This window comes from Bos indicus x Bos taurus, chromosome 5 (genome assembly GCF_003369695.1).
Source record: "Bos indicus x Bos taurus breed Angus x Brahman F1 hybrid chromosome 5, Bos_hybrid_MaternalHap_v2.0, whole genome shotgun sequence".
Classification (NCBI taxonomy): Eukaryota; Metazoa; Chordata; class Mammalia; order Artiodactyla; family Bovidae; genus Bos; species Bos indicus x Bos taurus.
Genome location: NC_040080.1, coordinates 48,824,523 through 48,838,968, shown reverse-complemented (window position 1 = coordinate 48,838,968; position 14,446 = coordinate 48,824,523). Strand labels below are relative to the sequence as shown.

General features: G+C 48.0%; 2 protein-coding genes across 4 annotated transcripts in view; one reads left to right on the top strand and one right to left on the bottom strand.

Annotated features, from left to right (window-relative positions):
* SYN3 (synapsin III) overlaps positions 1-14,446 on the bottom strand; it is a 491,622-nt gene that overhangs the window by 271,269 nt on the left and 205,907 nt on the right. The gene's annotated exons all lie outside the window — the stretch shown is intronic.
* Positions 9,992-14,446, top strand: part of TIMP3 (TIMP metallopeptidase inhibitor 3) — a 60,196-nt gene continuing 55,741 nt past the window's right edge. Inside the window, exon 1 of the mRNA XM_027541861.1 lies at positions 9,992-10,438. Coding sequence (XP_027397662.1) covers positions 10,318-10,438 — 121 coding nt within the window. The 5' untranslated portion in view covers positions 9,992-10,317. The remainder of the gene's footprint in view (positions 10,439-14,446) is intronic.

The following is a 14,446-nucleotide window of genomic DNA, read 5'->3' as shown; positions in this document are numbered from 1 at the left end:
CTGCAGCATCCTTCCCGTGTGATCTTGAGCAAGTTACATAATCTCTCTGTAGCTTTGTTTCTACACCTGAAGAAAAACCGGATGGTGAGGATAAGCTCATCTACCTCACAGCTTTCTCTATAAGATTAGTATGAATTAATATATGAAAACTGCCTAGAAGAAGAATGCCCTGCATTTCATAGGCACACTATAGGAATTAGCTATTACTATCAAGGATTGCTTTTGTTTGCTTCCTCCTTTCCCCCATCCCTTCTCTGGGTATTACGGATATGGTCAAAGGGGATATGACATGGGAACATGGTCTTCATTAATAAACAAAGATCATCAGACAGCAGGCTACTTAACCGCAGGGATCTCATTCGTCTTTGTACCTGGAGGGCCACACCCTGGCCCATACAGGTTCTCACGGTGCCAGAGCCTTATTCTCTGCACTTCGTTTGATCCTCATGAAGATCCTATGAGTTGCTCCTCTGTTTTACCATTAGATATCTGAGGACATGAGTTTGAGTAAACTCTAGGAGTTTGTGATAGACAGGGAGGTCTGGCATGCTGCAGTCCAGGGCATTGCAAACAGTCGGATATGACTGAGCGACTGAACTGAACTGATCTGAGGCTCAGAGAAGTTAAGGCACTTGTACAAGGTCACAATGTGAAAAAGTCAAAAAAGATCACAACACAGGTTTATAGACATTATAAATCTTGGTGCCATAGCTGCTCATCAGTCTGCCTTCCAGAATATTCCACTGGAAAGTTATGAGAGGTCATAAAATCTAAACCACTGGTTTTACATTTAAAGAAAGTGGGTTTATTGATTTACTCATGGTCACTCAACTATTGTGTATGGCAGAACTGAGATAAAACCTGGTATACTGCCTCAATCTTATGCTTAAAAGTTCAGAAGGAAATGAAGTCATATTCATTAGCTGTTAAAAAATACTGACCAATATTTTATCAGCTTGCCTCTGGATTCTGGGCCCTTCTTTGGTAATACAAATGTAATTTTCCAGTATCATTCACTCAGTCATGAAAGCCATGATCTTACACCAGATACTGCCTGCTCTGTGATTTCTCCTGTCATCTCCCCTGCAAACCAGGTCAAAGAAGAGATGATGCTTAAACGCTCCCTCACTGGCCCTCCTTTGAAAGGTACCATGTCTCCTGCTTGGTTGCATCACACAATGATCAAGAGCTCTGAGTACTCAATGGGAACCCAAAAGAGGAAGAGGAAGTCAACTGCAGGCCATGAACCTATGGATACAGTGACTTTTCAGTCTCCAGAAAGAGTGCTTATTAGGAAAGAGGACTCTAGGTCTGAATCACAGTTCTGCCACTCCCTTCCTTGTAAGAAATTGGACATGCAGTTTAATTTTTGAACCTCAGTTTTCTTGACTATAAAATGGACATAAAATAATACCTTTTTTTTAAGGTTGTGAGTATTGGAGGAAACACTGTATTGAAAAAGCCTTGTATGTAGCAGCTACTCCATTAATGCAAGTTCCCTTTCCTTTCTCTGGTCTTAGAAACCTTTCCAGTTTATCATCCTAAGGTGGATGAACATTACAGGACAGGAAAATAATTATTTACTGCATATTTATTATGTACCCAGCCACAAATTAGAGAAATCTGGAGTGATGGGAAGATGATGAGATACTAAGGGGTCTGATTCCTTGCCTTGTCTTTTCTAGCAATCCTGTGTGACCATAAAGAAGCCCACATCTCTGGGGCCTTTTTCCATAGGGGTTGGATTTGATGACCCACAATTCTCTCCCACCTCTGGTTCTCTGTCTTATTCTAATATGGGCTTCCAAACATCTCCCCGTTCCCTGGTTGGGTGGCCCAACTCCTGGCACCTCTGACCCTCCTGCTGTAGATCATGCCACCCACTATTGTTTTCAAGTCTTTCTCTCCTGCTAGACTGGAACTCCTTGAGGGTGGTCTGTGCCTTGTTCACTTGGATCCCTAGTGTGCCTGTTGCATACCCAGTCAGTGTCTAAGGAAACTGGAAGGAAGGAGGGCAGGAAGGTGAGAACCATATACTTTCCATAAAAGAGCTGATGATCACACTGCGACAAACAAGCTGTGAGGCATACATAGACTGCTGTGTCTGATTGCCAGTGACTGCCTCACAGTAGAGCAGTGGAAAGAAGGCTGTCTGTCTTCTGAGCACTGAAGCTATAAATCCACATGCTATGCAAGTGCTTCACAGTAAATCAAAACATGGTAAGAGGAGAATTCAAAATCCAAAACTCAAACTTGTTAATTTTTTTTTTTCAAACTTGTTAATTTGAGGGTCATTATAGGATGGTGACTTATAATCTAAAATATAGAAACCAAATGGATCATAATATTCCTAGTATAGAAAAAGTCTAGGCAAGTTTGGAGAATAAAAATGGAAAGACCAAGGGAGCCAAAGTTGGCAATATGTGTATGACCTTGTCAATGTACAGGCAGAGGGACTCTAGCCAGCAGTTGTGGGCACTGTCACCCTTGTGGCCAAGGATTCCTCTCAGTGAGAGGGAGAATTCTACAGTATCTCAGCTGAAATACCCTTCTGATCTCCTTCCCTCTGTTCCAGCTCTTTCTGATGAGAAACTAGCTTCATGTGAAGCTCTCTATGGTTATCAGGAAAAAATATGAGGGTCATGTTGACACATGTATCCTATTCTACATGACAATTATCTCTCTCATGGGAAGCAAAAATAATGCAGTTTGCTTGGGTTGCTGGTCTCCTATGAGTCCTAGTGTTCCTGGGACTGATCAGCTCGGAGCTGTATCCAGTTGACTTTCTGGACTCGAGAAGCTGGATTCCAGAACCTCTGTTATGATGAACTTGTGAAGCTGATACATTGACAATCCCTCCCCCCATTTTCTCTGCTATTCATTGGTTAGTTTATTTTCTCAATATTTGGAAAGTGCCTATGAGTATGAAGTGCAGATGCTGTGCTAAAGGCTGAGGAAGGGGCTGGATTTGCTTGCTGTCTAAGGGAGAGAAAGACATATCAACCACTAGCAGACTATGGGAGGAACCTGGTGTGAATCTGGGGGATACTGTGTGAGTGGGAGGGGACTGAAGAAGGAGAGGCCTCGGAGGAGCGGTCAGATCTGCTAAGGCAGAGACAGGGTCAGGGAAAATATCCATGAGGTAATTCAAGTTGAATGCGGAACGATAAAGATCCTGACCGATGAGCCAGAGGAGGGTCAGGAATATAGTGGTGGAAGGTGGATTCCAGGCAAACAGTGCAGTGTGAACAAGCCTCAGAGGCAGGAACTGAGAGCTGGAACACAAAAGGCTTGAAGATGAGAATGGGGACATAGGTTGGAAGCATAGGTTGAATGGGGAAATACGACAGGACATGCTGTTGTGTAACTGCAGGGATAGCAGTCACAATGTATTCTGCTCGAATGGTGCTCCTCTGGGGACCGCAGCATGAGCCAGAGCACACAGAGCCTTGTACGCCTTTCTTGGGAGCTTAAGACTTTGTTCAGAAAGCCACGGAGAACAAGTGAATCATTATAAGCCAAAGACAGAATGACTTCAGATTTATATTTGAAAAACTTAACATGAGCAGCAGTACAAAAGTTGACTTTTATAGAGAAAGACCCTGGACAGAGTGGATAATTATGCGACAACTGAAATTGTCAGGAAAGACTATAGGGGGCTAATCCAAGGCAGACATGGTGGAAAGAGGGAGGAAGTGGAGGTTAGAAGAGATGCATGGAGTGAGAATCTACAGGACTTGGTAAATGATGGTGCCACTGGCAAGGATGGCCTCCCATCCTCAGACCTGCCACTGGCAGGGATGGCCTGCCATCCTCAGACCTCACCAGAAAGGACTGAGAGCAAGACAGTGAGTTTGGACTCTTAGGGATCTGAGGAGCCCATGTGACCTCCAAATGCAACTGTCCAGGGGAAATTGGGTCTAGATAAGAGCTCAGAGGGATACTGCTGCTTACAGCAGTGGACAGACCAGAGTGGGAGGTGGGTCCAGGGGAGACAGTGGGATTAGCTAGGGCGAGTGTGGAAGCTAGGAAGGAAGGGAAGGGATGAAAAGGGATCCTTGGACAAAATTGGGAAACACCTATATTTCCCAGAGTGGCAGGAAGAGCCTTAAGAGTCTGCAAAGAAGACTGAGAAGGTACAGTTGTACCCAGTTGGAGAGATAGAAAGCAAAAAACCAGAGAGAGCGGAGACTCAGCAGTCAAGTTTAAGGAAGGATGTGTTTAATGGTATCCCCATTGCATAGGACATGTCAGTTTCAATTCCAGCTGCTGCTGCTGCCAAGTCGCTTCAGTCGTGTCTGACTCTGTGCGACCCTATAGACGGCAGCCCACCAGGCTTCCCAGTCCCTGGGATTCTCCAGGCAAGAACACTGGAGTGGGTTGCCACTTCCTTCTCCAATGCATGAAAGTGAAAAATGAAAGGGAAGTCGCTCAGTCGTGTCTGACTCTTAGCGACCCCATGGACTACAGCCTACCAGGCTCCTCCATCCATGGGGTTTTCCAGGCAAGAATACTGGAGTGGGGTGCCATTGCCTTCTCCATTCATTCCAGCAGGTTCCACCAAAAAGGGTTCGAGCACCTTGGCAGAAACGGGATCTCTAGCCCAGTCTGACAGCAGAGCAATCCTATATCTGTCTGACCTTCCCATTCCCTCCCAAGCCACAGAGTGGCAGGCAGAGACACTCATGGGTGTCTTCTGTGCAAAGCTGAGCATGCAACCTTCAAAGAAACCACAAAGGAGCTGCTCATTTTTAAAGGAAAACACACGGACTCCATGGGCATTAGGAAGACATTAAGACAGGGTCGAGGAGGAGAAGTTCTGCTTCCACTTCATATTACCCTTCATAGAAACAGTCAACCAACTGAGTACACAGTCACTTAAAAACAAAAAAGAGCAAGTGCTGGAATTTAGCTCTGTTTCCCATCTCCCACCACTCCAGTAAAAAGGAGCACAAAATGTCTCCACTGAGCACATGTGTTTTCTAGTTTAAAATCTCTGAGAGTAGCTCCCTGCAAAAAGAAATGCCAACACCCCAGGATTCAGGTGAATTCAGCCAGAGACTCACACTAAGGGGTCTTCACTCCCTGGCAGGGATGGGGCAGAGCCGGGGAAAGAGACGCCCTGCAATTTTACTGCCGTAAAATTGGCTCCAGATGGAAGCAAGGCAAGGTGTTCACTCCCTGCTAGTGCCAGACACAGAGAGAACCTGAAGTGCCTGCCACCTTAGGTCCATAATCCCCCAGTGCCGGGTGGCAGCCCTGCTGAAGGCCCGGTCAGGGCTCACGGTGCAGGGTGGACCGGAGCTGTCTGTTGCTCAGAAGAGACTATTTTTAAATGCAATGACTTTCAGATGGACTGTGGGTTTGGGGGAAGGCAGGGCGGCTGGGGTCTGGAGGAGAAGGGACAAGAAAGAGGAGAGGTGTTTCCCTACACAGCCACAGAGATGACACACATCTTAGGACCTTCTCCAGTTTCAGTTTTCAGAGGCCAGCTCTGCCCTGAAAGAGAAGGACCATGGAATCCTCTGTTGTATTCCCAGGTCTCCCCAGTACCCCTCAAATCCATGATTCACAAGTATGTAGCTTCTTGAGAGCACGGCTCCCCTTGGGTTGACATGTGGCCAGCCTGGGGGTGGAGAAGCTGGGCAGCTGCGGACCCAGACGGGATGCTGACTGAGAGCTTTGTGGCCACTGCAGACGGGAGGGGTTAGTTTCACCCACTCAAAGGCACCCACACCCCACTGACTAGTGTGGAACTGTGCCTTTCCCCCCTTCTCAGTGAGACCAGCTGAGGCTTCAGGCTGAGGGAATGGGTGTTCTCTGGCTTACAGCGCCCCCTAGCATTGGTCAAAGGGATAGAGCCCTGTGAGCTCTCCAAGGAGCTACCCACCTACCTATCTCAGTACTGGTTGGTGGAGCCAATTAATTCCATCCATTCAGCTAATCCTTATTGACGTCTTTATTACCCACACTCTATTACGAACACTGTGCTCAAGGAACTTAGCATCCAGGAAGGTAAACAATCAGATTACAGTCAGACAAGTAGTGTGAAAGAAAGAAGCACAGGATAACATGGGAGGGGGTCGACAAAGACTGGAGATGGGAATCAGAGAAGGCTTTCTAGAGGAGGTGACATTTAAACTGTGATCTGAAAGCAATACAGGAGTTCAATGAATTTTAGAAATAAGGTATGGAGATAAAAAAAGGCTTATTTCTTGATCTTTTAGTGCTTATGATGCAAGAGGCAAAAAGACAGAGAAACAAGTAATTACAATGGGGCTCTATCAGGCATAAGACCCTCAATCTCTTCTATACTTTCACCATCAAAATCTTTGGTTTCAGCCTGAGTCTTGGAGGAGAGAGCAGAAAGCAGAATAGGAACTCAGTGTTGATTGAGAAATTGATGGACATGCTTTAGTCTTAGTCACATTTAATTGTTCTCAAACTTGTTTAATGGTAAGATCTATCTTCCCTTCAGAGACATTCACCTTGTCCTTGAGACTTTTCCATGGATCCTGAGACTTTTCAGCCAGGGGGGTTCTTGAAGATCGCTGAGTTACAACCTTCATCCAATGAACAAGAAAATTGAGTCTAGACAGGTGAGGTGACTTGCCTCAACAATTGTTTCTGCAGCAACCTTTGGAACAAATCTCACATCTTTTGCTACTGTTTTTCATCCCAGCCTCTTTTTGTCCCGCAGAAAGAAAATGTTCATATGTCACTTTGCAGCAATATACTTGAAATGCTTTCAAAAGATATTAGATAATTTAGAAAGGGAAAAATAAACACACAAGAGAGAAATCTCTGAGGAGTACAGAGCTGCATTTGTTATGATTGGCTCAGAGGTGATTTTTAACATAACACAGAACTATTTAGTCAGGGCAGTGTAGTTCTCTACCTGTTGGGTACTGTACAAAGGGACTCTGAAACTCATCTTTAGACTTGAAATGCAGATTCAGGACTGCGAGTGGCTGCATAAGAGTCTAAACATTAGATCATGCACTGCAGTTTGGGGGACTGGGGCCACAAGTGTGAGGAAGAGAGCCCAGGTAAGGAATCGGGCAGCCACAGCACAATCTCAGCTCTACCATGAGCTAACCATGAGACTTCGGGGGAAATTTCTTCACCTGTCTGAACCTTATTTTCTCCACCTGTAAAATGAGGATGGGCAGAATCTCAGGTCATTTTTCAGGTCCTCTAAATGTCTATTAGAGACTTCCCAGAGATTTTAACATCTTGGAACTTGATATGAAGAGGGGGTGGACCACTCAGATTTAGAAACTTCTTCAGTTCTTCTGGGGTTTATAAATCTATCAGTGTCCTTAGCTGTCAAGACAAAGTGGGGAGCCGGTATCCTCATTCTTATTTACCATTAGCCCCAGGCCCCCTCCATCTAGCTTCTAAAGTGGACTTGAGAAAGCAATTCTTACATATTATTAGGTCCATGGACACAATGACATCCGGATTGATGGCTATGAGGTCTGCTTGCTGCCCTTGACCCAGAGGCAGGAAGTAGTGCTCCTCTCTATGAGGATTTATGAAGCTTGCTTTTTCTCTTGTTCAAAGTGAGGACTGAGGATGGATGGACAGAAGATAGTCCCCTTGGGTTAGACATTAGGGAGAACTTTCCAACTGAAACAAAAGCTGAACTCAAACACACTGACCCAGTTTAGGATAGGCAGTGAGAGGAAATAAACCAAAGGGCAATTTTACTACCTTTCAGCTAGAAAAACAATCAGATTACTCTTACATTTATATAAGTAACTGCCATAAAATCATATGTGTCAGATGTTTTCTATAAGGAACCTGCTGCTTGAAGTTCAGCAAAAGTTATTTCTCTGACACTCATTTTCTAGGCAAGCTACTGGTAATTTGGACAAAACCTTAAAGTGAGAAAGAAAAGAGAGAGAGTGAAGAGAAGGCTTCAACATGTAAGATGCTTATCCAAAGTGGATTTGGTCTGGAAAGGCCTGTAAAACCTTCCACATGACCGGCACAGTGCAGGGATAAATGAAACTCGCAAATCCTACCAAGTATGCCCTCATTCAACCTGGATCCTTGGAGTGGCCTCCAAAGTGTCCACAGCTCAAGACTCGAAGGGTTGCTGACCACACCCATACCCGTGTCCCCTGAGAACCTAATTTATACCCTGAGGAGTAAAATGTAGCCTGCTCAAATATCTTAGGCTTCAAAGTGTTTCTTCTAGTGTGGTTGGGAAAATAGTACAACTACAGTTCATGGAACAAGGGGTAAAATTCTAAGTAAACACTGAGAGAAGGAAAGCTCTCTCTGGATGGGGCTACAGTCAAAGTTAGGATGGGAAGGGTCTTAAAAGTTAGGAAGGAAACAAGACAGAAAACTGTGGATACTAGATTCCTCTCCTTACAGCTAAATTTTTAAGGGGGAAAGAGGAGCTTTAAAAATGTTCTTGGAAATATCATTTCCAATGAAGCTTTCTGCTCCTGCCATTTTGGTGTCACTTCTCTGAGGTGTAAACAAAGGAATTTCTGAGAAAGAGGATGAACTTGCACTTCAGAGCGGTACTTCTCGTCCTTCTTTTGTTCCTAACTTTTACCATTTTTATTGCCAAATCATTTTAGTCTCTTTCCAAACGGGATGAGTTGGGAGAGAAAGTGAGAAAGATGCAAGAATAGAAACAAGATTCCAGCTCCAAAAAAGACTTGCACAGTTAAAGCTAACTGCCACTAAAAAGTCCAAGAAAGTAAACACCTCTCTTGGGGCGGGAATCAGAGAATTCAGTTCCTGGCTGGTTGCCAAGTAATGGCACCTTTCTGCAACAGTTTCCTCATCTGGAAAGTGTGAATAACACTTTGTGTTTTTCCTATCTAAAAGGATCATTGTGAGATGTAATGACGTGAGGTATGGAAAATATTAATATAAGGCAGACTCAAGAGGTTACTGAATAAGAAAAATAGTCATAGTCTTAGTTTTTAGCAGATATCCATAATTCCTCATATTCTTGAATCCTGGATAGTTCTCCAGGATCTAGTTTCATTTGCGGTTGGGATTAGTTCACCCCTAATTCCTCACTGAAGGATGGAGACCTGTCTGCCCTAGGTGAGGTTACCATTTCCTCGTGCCCTAACTTACGGTTTTTCAAGTAAGCCTGGGGACTTTGCCCTTGCTGTTATCTCCTCCCTGCTGCCAAAGGGCTGAGGCTTTTTGTTTACAGCCAGGCTGTCACCTTCTCAGCCATTGTGCTTATTATCCCGTAGACAGCAGCGCCCTCCGCAGAATTTCCAACCCATCATTCATCATTCAGGGCACTATTACCTTAGTAAATCACCCTATGTACTCATGTTTCTTCTAATGCATTGCCTACTACTTCCATGGGAGCAAAGAGTTCGTTTTGCTCATCCCAGAATCCAGAACGATGCCTGTTGAATGGCCTCACTATTTACTCCGGCTGAGCCCGGGAAACAACCTTTCATTACCACCAGTTCCAAAAGGCAAACGACTTCCTACTGAGGAGGAAAGTCAGGAGCAGCGATACACGGAGGGATAGGGGATATGTCAGCAACCTCGATCTTTCCCCTCTGACCCGGCTCTCTCCAGAGAAGACACAGTTACCCTTTATTTATCCTTTCCACCAGGCGCAGTCAAGGTCCCCAAGGCAAGGCCACCTCTGACCTGCCAAGGGGTTGGTGCTGGGGTCGGCGGTAGTTGATTTTGGTTTGGGTCAGAGGCGCCCAGAGGGCGGGGTGGGCGTATGGCTGGGTTGCAGGCGAGAAGGGCAAGGGGGCGCCACTTGGAGGGCCCCTGCGCCAGCGCGTACCAGGGGCGCGTTCAGCCCACCCACTCGCGTGCCCACAGCTGCATTATTCCCTAAAAGGACCTGAACTGGACGGGTGGCCCCGCCCCGTCGCCCCGCGCCCCCGGCCCCGCCCACTTTTTGGAGGGCCGATGAGGTAATGCGGCTCTGCTATTGGTCGGAGTCGGCGGGCCCCGCGCGCTCGAGAGGGGGTGCCCGGGGGGACCCGCGCTATATCACTCGGCCGCGGGGCTGCGGCGCAGAGCGGGCAGCGGACGGGCGCTCGGACAGCTTCTCCTCCTTCTGCTCCCTCCAGCTCCTGCTCCTCCGCCCGGAGAGACTGCCCACCCGCCCAGTCCTGCGCCAGCGCCGAGGCAGCTCCGTCGCACCCCATCCCGTCCCGCCGGGCACTCGGAGAGCGGCGCGCTCCAAGCCAAAGTTGCCCCCCACAGGCGGGCGGGCGAGCGCAGGCTGCAGCGACCCGGCCCGTGGCGCGCAAGGCAACTTTGGAGACTCGAGCAGCAGCACCAGCAACGGCAGCGGCGATGACTCCCTGGCTCGGGCTCGTCGTGCTCCTGGGCAGCTGGAGCCTGGGGGACTGGGGCGCTGAGGCGTGCACATGCTCGCCTAGCCACCCCCAGGACGCGTTCTGCAACTCAGACATCGGTAAGCGCTCCCGGTGTCCCTGCGGAGCCCCCGCGGTGACCGTTCGCGGGCGCGCTGCAGCCGGGACTCTGGCGCTGCTACGGGTGGCCTCGCCAACCTCCGCTCCTTTCCATTGCCTGGGCTTGGGGGGAGGCCATGGAGGTAGATACTGAGGTATGCTTCAGCATGACCGAGGTGGGTAGACGTAGAGAAACCCACCGAGGCCAAGTGAACTCCTTGCAGCCATGCTCTCTTAGGGCGTGAGGTCCTTACTGTTCTTTTTGACATCTGGAAAATTCCCCTTTTCACTATCACAGGAGAACTCTCTGGGGGAGAAAGGTGGGGAGAGCATTTCTAAAACTTGTAATGCCAACTAAAGTGCTGGGATGATGAAGAGTTAAAAAAAAATTAAAAAGAAAGAAAGTTGGCAGCCATGTGCAGGGGAAAGTTGCAGGAGAAACTTGTAGTTTTCTGAGTTTTCACCATCTCCCCACGATGTTCATTCTTTTCACTGAGACCCAACTCAGACTCACACTCGCTAGGCCAAGTGCGAACTGAGCTTCTTGGACTGCCAAGTTTGGGTGGATTTAAGGGGGAAAATGAGAAGGAATCTGTGGGGTTGACCCTCCCCGAAGGAACTGTATTTGAGAGTGTTGATAGCAAGCAGGAGGTGGCGTGTGTGAGGGATCACTTATCACATAGCTGTGAGAATTCACAGGAAGGCCTTTTTTTTTTTTTCCTTGAATGTGTGTGGGGTGAGGGAGACAGGGCAGTGGAAAACAGATTTGTCACCAAAAGAACAAAGATGCCAAGGGTCACATCATGGTGACTATTCCAAACTGGACTGAGTGTCTTGATTAGAGACAAGGGCCTTGAGAGTCCTGGGAGAACTTGTTTCAGAGTGTTCGGGACACTTGTGCTTCGATGGCCAGAGGGGGAGTAGCAGCTGGAAAACATCTCTCCTCTCCTTTCCATCTCATAAAGCATGCAAGTCTAGTGGCCCTTGCTCTGTGTGTGTGTAAATGCAGGCTGGGGGTGGGGTACAACACAGTCTAGTCACCCTCTGCCTGTGTCGATTCAGAGGTGAAGAATGGAGCGTGTGTGTTTTCAGCACAGTCATAAAGAGGAAAAGAAATTTTCCACTGGGTCCTGGGTGAGGGCCTCCACAAGTGTACTGCAGGGGAGGAGGGGGAGGAGGCAGGAACCTGGCAGGGGAGGGAGCTGAGGCTGGGAGGGGTGCTGCTGGTGGGCCTGGCAAGCCTAGGAGATGTGAGGGAGGTGGCTGTGGTGACTGGGTCAGTCTGGCTGGCAGGCAAGAGTATTTTGTGTGACCTAGGGTCACCCCATTAGTGGTTTCCTGGGGTCCTTGCTATGCCCCGTTCCTTCTCCTGGGGGAACCTGACTGGCCTCTGGGTTTGTGGATTGCTGGGAAGGATTCTTCGGGGCTGCCAGAGCCCTGCAAGGTTTTCGTCTCCCTTGACTGCCCCCACCCAAATTCTGCTTGGCCTGTTCCCCCTCACCCTGTGGGTGTCATTCCCACCTAAGTGATGCTGGCAGCTGCTGCCGGTGGTGGCGGCTCTGGTCCTCTCAGTGAAGAGCACGTACTTGGGTCCAGGCGTCAGGTGGAGTCAGGGCGTCGTCCTCTGCCTGACAGTGGTTCGGGCACGTTCACCTGGATTTCTGATGTGTGTGGAGAGGGAGACCTCATGCCTTCCCTTGCTCTTGGCTTTTAGGTTTCTACCCTGGAAGTTCGCCAGGGGACAGTGGAAACAGGAACAAGGAGACCACTTCCCATGGTGGCCCTGCCTGACCACTGCTTAGGTTTCCTGCTATGTGTCTGGGACTGATACAGAAAGTTTCTTGTAATTTTGCTGGATTTTAGTAAGAAATCTTCCCATGACCCCCTCCTCAATTGACTACCTAGAGAAAAGCGAAGTTACCAGGAAATACCGAAAGGCAAGAACATTGTGGTAGCAAAAATGAAAAAGAAACAAAAAGACCTCGGCACTGCTGGCCCTGATCCAAAGCTGTGCTGCCTTGGTTGGTGCACTGCACTAGTGGCAGGGATGAGATAATGCTTTTTCTGGGAGGTGTAGATGCGAGCTGCTGGCTTGTTGACCTCCACTGCCTTACAGCGCCCTGCCAGCGTCCAGTAGGTGGCTCCCAGTACTCCTAGCTCACAGCTCCTCTTCTGGTTCCCAGCCTGCCTGTTCTCTCCCTGAAGGAAATGTGTAGACGCTCCCATTCCCCTTGACCCCTATGACTCTACCAGTCAATACTGTAGTCCTTAAAAGATGCTCACTCCAGCCCACTAGCTTCCTCTTCCAGAACCTTCCTGGCTCTTTTCATGGCTGGGTGCCACATTGCTGGGCAAAGCCCCTCTCTAAGGAATCCCCCCACAGCCTTCCATTTCCTTCCTCCTCATCCACAAGTGTCTCTTCTTGCCTTCCCTCCCCCCCTCCCCCAAAGCCCTGGGAATTGGTGCTGCCTTCTGGATGATGAGGAGTTAAAAGGTGTTTCTATGGCAACTCCAGGCCCTACACCCCAGTGAAGTGTTTAGAAGAATAAACTACATCCCGGCTTATAAGACATACTATGGCGAAGAGAAAAGGACTTGGAAGCATCCACGATATCCGTGGTCCCTCCCCACCAGTCACCGCCCCTGAAACTCTTGACAAAACCTGGACTCTGGAGGAGGGGAGAGGGGAGGACTAGGAATGAGGAGGCAGCCTTGGCCTGCTTTCTGCTCCACAGTTCTGTCCAGCTCAGGAAGGGGCGGGCAGTGGGTGTGCTCTGGTGCCTGCGTGCGAGTGTGTGGTTTCAGCAGGGATGGGAGCAGTAGGGAGAGAACTTGACTTCAGAATGCCAACCCCTCCTTTGCAAAGAAGAATGGGGCTGCGCAATGGAGTGTTGGGGGCCTGCTCCTTGAGCCCGTGGGGAATTCGAGAGGGAGGCTCAGCTGGGGGCCCGCTGCCAGCTCCGGAGGACGGTCTCTGGACGTCTCCAGATTGTTTTGAAAGGGACCAGTGCCAGCAGATTCTTTCGGTATCAGATCTGAGGTTGTGGTTTTAGCGAAGAAGCCATTTTTAAGGAAGCCCGATCAATCCTCTCTCGCTTACAAACACAAAATTAACACTTTACACTGGGCTTGGTGACTTAAGGAAAATAAAAAGGATCCAACTTTGGAAAGGAACCAATCACTTGGGAAGTGGACCCAGCCTGTGGACATCTTAGCAAGTCAGAAAAAAGGAGAGCTGCTTATATTAGGGAGGAGGGGACATCTCTCAGACTTCCACTGGGTGCAGGCTCTTTGTGTCTTTTATCCACTCAGTATCCTTAAGAGTAGGTATCACACCTATTTTTCCTCAGATGGAAGATAAATTGTGGGTTTGAGATAAACTGTGCTTGCTCAAGCTCACTCAGCTACTATAGGGTAAAGGTGAAGCCATTCTGAATTATGCCATTCTTCCCAAACTTTTCAACTTCCATTTATCCTTGCTATTGTAAGGCAGACAACCCTTCCCAGGATCAGGATGGAATGGACAGTTAACATTTGAAGAATGCCTTACTTATGGATTTGGGGAGTTTTCCTTAGAAATATGGAGACAGCTGAAATGGCCAGAGGTTATAATTAAACATCATCATAGGAGAGTAAGAACTAATGACTGTCATCCTCATTATATCAGGTTATCAATAGAGAAAAATAAAGAAAAAATTCTAATGTTCTTTAGCTGTTAGAACTAGAAGAGACCCTCAAAATAACCAAGTCAAAGTTAAAAAACAAAAAAAAAAGACTCGGTTTGTCTCACTGAAGCTTGGCCTCAAATACTCTTACCCTTCTGAGGTTGGGCTGATGAGTGAGGGCTTCCCAGGGTAATGTGCCCTGTCTATGCAGCCTGCCAGTATGATGGGAGGAAAACCAGAGAGAGTTAGGAGGCTGGGTCCCGGGCTGGCTGGAGAAGGTGTCCCTCCCACAGTTCTGTGTCCCTGTCACAATCCCTCGATAGATAAGACTAGAAAAGTGGCCAC